The sequence below is a fragment of the Gymnoscopelus braueri genome (genome assembly GCF_963280865.1).
Source record: "Gymnoscopelus braueri genome assembly, chromosome: 7".
NCBI classification, from domain to species: domain Eukaryota; kingdom Metazoa; phylum Chordata; class Actinopteri; order Myctophiformes; family Myctophidae; genus Gymnoscopelus; species Gymnoscopelus braueri.
The window spans coordinates 16951341-16959204 of NC_137608.1; the positions used below are offsets into that span (position 1 = coordinate 16951341).

Here is a 7864-nt window from a genome sequence, read left to right on the forward strand (position 1 = left end):
TCTAGGCAACACAGAAGGGGGGGGGACTTTTTTCTTGTTTCCACACAACTGCTCTAAGGTGTATTAAAGATATAGTTCAATGTTGAAAATGAGTGGTCTTTCCCTTTAAGTGATGATTTTTACTTTGAGCCATTTTTCCTCCTTTATTGGTTGAATTCACAAGACAAAGGCCATTCATCACAGAAAAACTTCTGACAAAGAAATCCATTATTGTGTTTCACACAATAATGGAATTCTTTGTCCCCCCCATATTCCATGTAGCATACAGGCACCCAATAGATTTCTGGCTCGTTGTTTATAATTGCCTATTGTGAAATAGGTTGTGGGATAAGATGCATTCATATGAACGTGGAATAAACATATGTGGAATGTATGTGTATTTTCAGGGAAACTGGTCAGCGTTCCACTAGAACAGCTCCCCCTCCTGTTCAAAGCAGTCTTGCACTCCAGCAAATCCAGCCTGAACAGCTACAGGTCAGGCCCATCGCCCTGCGTAACCACGGGAACCGCCGCTGGAAACTAGACCCCGCCCCCTCCGAGCACCAGGACTACTCCTGGCCTGGGGCGAGGGGGGCACCAAGAGACTGGTTCTCCCTTCGTGTGAATGTGACAAGCAGCTAGTTTTTTTGTAACTTTTTTCTTTATATATTTATTACACGACAGAGCTGAATGTATGCTGATTTACACTGTGCACATGCTTCTGTACAAAAAAAACCAACTGCACATAGATGCATTGGTCGTTGGAGTTTACAAGTGTGTATCCGATTTGCTCAATGTGTCGGTGTTGCCATTGTTAGAGCTAGACTTTAAAGAGTTTTTATTTGAATCGGACGGGGGCGGATAGACACATGTTAACCAGTGTTTTGAGACTACCTCAGGAAGACGTTGTTGCTAATTTCAGGTACCTTTTCTTGCTGTTTGAGATGAAGAGCTGCCCAGTCTAAAACCAAATCCTTCTGGGTGCCTTGGCACCTCAATCAGATACTGAATGTTCAAAGGAGCTGCATAAACCAAAGATTCAAAAACTGTGTTTTCTGTAACTGCAGTTGCAATTACAAATGAAATAGAGTTCTGCTACTCTATCTACATGGAATCTCAGACATCCCGCTTGTAGGAGGTGGTCTTTGTCAAATTAACATTCCATGGCTTAGTGAGGTGACAGTAGGTGGATTTGTGGGATCTTCATTGAAATAAGGAGCATACGGGTATTTTTACAATCAAAGACTGGGGATCAAAGGCTTTATTGCAGGGGAATGGGAGGATAGCTAGGTTCGCTGTTAGATTTATTGTTTTATGACCAAAGTGTTATGCAAAAGCTTTTTTCAAACACCCATGATGGGTAGGGAGCTGATAGCTCAACAGAAAATATAAAAAAAAAAAAAATCTTATCAATGAAGGATCAGAATAAGAAATGAATCAATCTGTGTCGGAGGGGAGACTCTCCGCTGGACAGACAAGTTTGTTGCTGGATCTCATCCCAAACGCTACTCTCTGAGATACATACAACATGTCTCCCAGTCTGGATCTGCCCCTAGTATCTGTCCCAAGGGCCTCACGCTAGCTTTGAGACCTGCCCACCTGCTACCCCCCAGGCCCAGAACCGAGCCTCAGCACATGCTCACTGGGTCTGCGATCTGAACCAGAACCGAGCCTCAGCACATGCTCACTGGGTCTGTGATCTGCACAGTCAGGCTGGAAAGAGAAAAATTCTGCAGGCTCATTTATATTAGTACAAAAGTCCAAACTCTTGTTTGTACAGTACAGCCTACATTTTGGGCTACGATTGTTGGATGTTTGGAATATATGTACTGGCGAATTGAGATAGATTTAGTTTGATCCATTTGGGGCGTGTCTCAATCTGGGCTTGGTTTGGAGGGTTTGGGTGACCTCTGGCTTGCACACAGTCTGTGACAGATATGCACATTGTTTAAAAAAGCCATAGAAAATGGTCTTTATTTTTGAAGCATGAGGTAATAATTTCAAACCACTTGAAGTGTCTTTTCTCGATTCCTCAAGTTTTAGCCGTTTCATACGTTGTGCAAACATTTAAAAATGCAGACAAAATGCAGTCCTTGCAACGACTCTCTTTTTTGCACACTTGCGGTGAGGTTTTTGGAGGCCTTGAACCTTGACCTTGGGAAAGCGTCCACTTGCCCACCCAGTGTGCTCCTCTCTCTCAGGTCCCTCTGCAGACCTGGAACTAAACAGGGTAAAGTGAGTGTTATGTATTGCATTCATCAGTTACACAGTGATCATTGCTGATGTACTTGTAGTATTAGTAGAGTTAGGATTCAGGACATTGTAGGTCCTTTGTAGAAAGTGTTTTTTTTTGTTTTGTTTTTTGTTTTCCACTTTAAATCTCTCAAGGTATTTCCCCCCCCCCTCCTCGTATCAGTGAAAAGTGGAGAGTGGTTTGAAGGTGAGACGTGCATGGCGGACTTGTCTGATGGCATTCAAAGACAGATAAGAAACCGAGACATCTTAGGATTTCATTGATGATGTGCTTTACATCTAACTCTCTGTATGCCAGCCTTAACCATACCAACCGACTAATTGCATTTGTCCGTTTTATTTTCCAAACATTTCAGTTAGCCTCTTTATCATGTTTTATTTTTTTTTATGAATTTTCATGTTATACCTTGTAGTTATTGTGAATGTTTTTTGTTGTTGTTTTTCATGTATTCATAGTTTTTTTTGTTTTATTTTTTGTTTTTGTTTTGAGTGAAGATGACCCCTATCATTTGTTATACTTTGAATTCTTGAAAAATTAAAATGTTTTGTTAGGTTTTTGGAACACAACTCTAATAACTCATTCCCTTGTCCAAGTCCAAGCTGTATATTGAAAGTGTTTCTGGATTAATTATCCTTGTTACTTTGTGTTTAATGTGAAAAAACATGTTACTGAGGTCTTTGTTTGGAATTTTGGACCACTTTGAGGAAGGCCATTTTTGTTTTGTTTTTTTCACTCAAATATGTGAACCATTTCAGTTATGAATAGTTTGGAGCTGTTTTGTGTTCTAATGCAGTAGACGTACCCTTCTCTCCTACACATCGTAGCCAGACTCTCACTGCCACAGATGTCTGGGGATTGTGGCCCTTCTCCGTTTATACCCCCCCCCCCCCTCTATGTGCATTCATCGTGCAACACGGACGTTTCAACACCCTGGGCTCGGAGAACATGGCAACCTAATCTCAGGGATCAGTACTTCTTAGGGGACATGTTTGAGAGCCTGGGCTAAGAACTCTACCTTAGAGGTTGTGATGAAATGCACCGCGTTGAGCACAATTATACCTGCGCTGAAAATAACTGATTTCGGCAAGCGATGCATTCATTCGTACGACCAAATGTGAATTGGGCTTCTGTGTAGGGACCCTCAGCAGAAAGGTGCACCGTTCAGAGTCTGTGTTAATATCAGTAAATATCATTTCACTACCTCTACCTTACTTCCTTCACTCAGGCTTCCTATTGTACCACATTGCTATTACTGTATGTATGTGTGTATTAAAATATGCACCATATTTTAATATACAATCTGTGTGTTGGAGTAAAAAAAATTGCTTCTTTTTTATTTTCTAGATTGTGTTTTTACAGACCATGGATATGTCATTTGCAATTTCTATACTGAAACTACCTCTTTTTTTCATCAAGTTGCTTACTTTCGAGTAGATCGTTTTTTTTTGTATCTTATTTATTGGTTTCATTGCACCAATGTTCTGTTATGTTGTCTCTTACTTCACTCAGTGACCTCTCAAATGTAATGCAGCCAAGCGCTGAATTCAACTTTTCTTCCGCTTATATTTTGCATTAACTTGTTGCCTCACTTTCCCTTGCTACCATGCAACCCTTTACTCTCACCTCTCTCTAACTTGCCATTATACATGCCAATGTAAGATTTTTCTGTTTAATCACAGCTAATAACCTCCCGTTGTCACTATTATGATATTGTTAATTTCCTTCTTCCTCCTTTTGCTTCTTTTAACGTGATTTTAGCGTCTTAATGTTTTGTTTTCACTCTGCCCTGTTATCACAAAGACAATACAAATGTCAATGACAATTAACTCACATGAGTTATCCTCTGCAAAGTTTAACAAGTGGTTTGTGTTCACCTGTGTTGACATTTATATGAATACTTATTATTATCTTGTGAGTCAGTATTTGCTGTGTACACTATATTCACTTCATGATAATATGCCTGTTTTTATTGTGATCCTTGGTTATTGTTTCATTGATAAACATTTCAAGATGATGTAAACAATCAACTTGAGACGTGTTAAGATGGGGGGGAGGGGCGTAAAAAATATCAGTATCATATTTGACATTGTTAATGCTGCTTGTGATTGATTATTATAGTTCAAGAATGTAATTCTGGTCAAACTGCCATTTACTCATGTTTACATGCTTAATTTGCTCTTCATCATCTTGTGTCTCTGACACTTCCGTGGCTCTCCACCACACACCTAAAACATCATGCTGCACAATGTAAAGGGCAACTTTATCCACTTGAACCCTAGCAGAAAATAGCCGATCTGCAAGCGTGTGAGCGTGTAGATCGGCTATTTTCGGCTAAAAAGATTTGGTGTAGATGGGGGGGGGGGGGTGGAAATCATCCTATTCTATTGTGCGGAGGTGGATGTGAAAATCTGACAACTCTCAGCGTGTTCTGTGTGTATAGAGCTTTAGTAATACCACCGCCAGTCTATGTAAAACCCCGTCAAAACGTGTCATTTTACACAGGCTGGAGGCAACTTCTTTTTCCCAGTGCTGCGACGGCGAGCACTGGGACACACGGAATGCGTTGGGAAGTGTTTTAGGATAAAGGTTCACGTTGAATACCAGAGAGGTTGCCCTTTAAATCCACTGCAGTGTTATGGCAGCTCTGTAATACACACATAGAGCCTTGACGGACAGGAGCACAAGATGAGAAGAGTCTAGGGGAAGTAGAAGAGCAGAAAGAAACACATCTCAGGGAAGAAATAGGCTATACAACGTATTGTCATCTCCAGTGATTGAATGACGCTTCTTTGAGCCTATATCATATTTTTCTCCTCAAAAAAAGAAAAAGAAAAAAATCACTCCTCTGCTCTTGTTACTTAACTACCTGTGAAGAATGGGATACATTATGTGGTAAAAGCATGTTTAGAATGTGTTAGGACTTGAAACCAAATAAATGTGAACGTTATGCAACTGCATCATGGTTGTCCTGTTGTCTGTTCTGAACATTCACATTTTCTTGTGTGTACTACATACAACGATGGACGCTTTTAGCAATACAGGGAGTTACTTTAACTTTACTTTATTATGGATACCCATTAGCACACCGTCACACCCAAATACACATCATACACAACAAGATACTACAGATACAACAAACAGACAATAGTCCACCTACAAAAGTTAAATACATTTCAGAAACTCACAATTTTACAATATTGCATACATTTCATGATGAAAGGAATTACAGCTAACATTGACAAAAATAGAAACATTATAGAAACATTTTGATCATTTGTCATGACTGTATTGAGCTTATCTAGAGATACGCAAAAGGGTCATAGAGATGAGTATCTTTTTGGAGGCTCTCAGCACAATTTGGATGTCTAATCTGCCTGTCCCTGACCCAGGTACTCAGCAGCGCTCAGCTTAATGTGTTTTTGCCGAACGAGATGGCGCATCATTCAGATGCACATGAAAACAAGACACTGTGTTCTGCTGTCACACTGACACAGCTGTCTAAATATATCAACCCGATGAGTTGGAATGTAGAAGTTTGGCCTTTAAGCAGATGCTTTTATCCAGTGTGAAATCAATGTTAGCAGCGTAAGCATGAATCCTAGTCAACAAACAGGGTAAATAGTCACATAAGTAGAATGAAAAGAGGACAATGTAGTGCCTAGAAGAATTTTCAACAACAAATGAAATATTAACGTTTATAGTCACTTGGTCATCAGCCTTGACTGTGAAAATATTCATGTTGGAGTTGCGGTATATAAAGGTTTTGACAGCACTGAGCTAAGTTAATATTACTAGGTTTTCAGGCCGCATAGCGGCCCTCAAATCCAGTCCTATATTGTGCTGATCAGAGCAATGGTCACCAAGTTATGGTGTGCAATTTAGGTTTTTAGGTCCCTGGCATGGCCATGTAAGATTATTCTCATGGCCAACCCCTTGACAGTGTTTGTGGCACATTTGGTGCGGATTGGACCAACTGTGTGCCTGTAGCCCCCGGGGGGGCCCTGCCCCTGACGTGGTCCCCGGGGACCACACATGGCCCCTGGTAAGACTGTTGTCATGGCAGACCCCTGAACATTGTTTGTGCCAAGTTTGCAGCAGATTGGAGCAACGGTGTGTGCCTGTGGAAAACGGGGGGGCCCCTGGGGGCCACACATGGCCCCTGGTGTGACTATTGTCATGCCAATCCCCTGAACAGTGTTTGTGCCAAGATTGGTTTGGATTTGAGCAACGACCTGTGGCACCACACGTGGCCCCTGGTATGGCTATTCTGATGGCAGATCCCTGAACAGTGTTTGTGCCAAGATTGGTTTGGATTGGAGCAATGGTGTGCCACACAGGTCCGGGTGTTAATTTTGTGACGTCCACTGTCCACCCATGACCAGGGGTCTTAAACGTTTTTCAGGCCAAGGACCCCCTAGCTGGGAGAGAGATGAAGCAGGGACCCCCTCTTTGTGTGTGTCAGACAAATTGTGTGTCAGATTAAACCATTTTGTTTTACTTGGTCTGCTCTTTTTTCCCTCTACACCCCCTGTTGAAGACCCCTGCATTAGGCAATTCAATATAGATAGATAAGCATTTATATAGATGTTTTTGTATAGCTCATTTTACAAAGGCAATGTTTGTAAAGTCTGTGTTACATAAGACAGAAAAATACATTACATGTCATGACAAGAGTAATTTAAAAGCATGAAATACATTTTTATACTTTTTTCTTAATAAAAGGCAGCGGAGAAAGGCCTGGATTTAAGAGTCTTCATTGTTTTCCAACTATGTGCAGCATAATAACTACAGCCTCATCATGCTTCCTTTTCCAGTTTTATAACAGCATCTGATCTAATTTGGATGTAAAGAGTAATATTCATATCAAAGAAAACATATCAAATCTAAGTTGTGCCCTGGACTATTTGGGCCAATTTCCCTTTGCCAAGACAGTCCATTATTAAGTTTACACTTTTGTTCTCTTGTTCTGTAGAGAACTGAGAAAACTGCTTTATGTTTTAAAATAAATGGAACAGAGGGAACATAATGTAAATTACCGGAAAATGTTCTTGCACCAAGTGAAATAAGCAGAGAAGCATCACAAAATCTCCTACGGGAAAAAAGGACCGTTTTCAAAGGCCTTTTCAGAGCAATAAGATAATGTATTGGATGGTTTTCACTGTTAGTCCAGACTCAAGGCTACCATTTATGAATGCTTGCTTTGCAGACTCTGACACTTAGTGAAAGAATAGAAATGGGTTTCAATAAATGACTGTCTTTGCTGTCAGGTTAGCTTATTCATTCACTGTGAATCCACCCAACCCAAGATTGTGACACTGTTAAACTGTACCCACCAGGCAGCAACACTGGCATACCTCTGTGCAGGCTGTTTTTTATGAATATGGAATATAATGCTGAATAGGCCGTTTAAGTAAAGTAAATGTTTGCCCATCTTTGACACTTGAAAAGATATTGCTTCTTGTGTCACGCAAACAGTCATAATTCCACAGGATGTGGGTGTAATGCATGAGCAGATAATGCCTTTCTTATTAAGAATTGTCAACTGTTATTGCTTGCTGCTTTTCCTAATCAAGAGGACACAGCACATGTGTACACACTTTGAAAGGGACACAGATACAGAACACGTGCACA

The 7864-nt window shown here is 40.7% G+C and overlaps 1 protein-coding gene across 2 annotated transcripts in view; it reads left to right on the forward strand.

Annotated features, from left to right (window-relative positions):
* nr6a1a (nuclear receptor subfamily 6, group A, member 1a) overlaps positions 1 to 523 on the forward strand; it is a gene marked incomplete at both ends in the record, with an annotated part of 86045 nt that extends 85522 nt beyond the window's left edge. For both annotated transcript variants that reach the window (XM_080433989.1, XM_080433990.1), the window contains one exon: positions 387 to 523. In XM_080433989.1, the coding sequence (XP_080290115.1) occupies positions 387 to 523 (137 nt within the window). The remainder of the gene's footprint in view (positions 1 to 386) is intronic.
* Between the last annotated feature and the right edge of the window lie 7341 nt (positions 524 to 7864).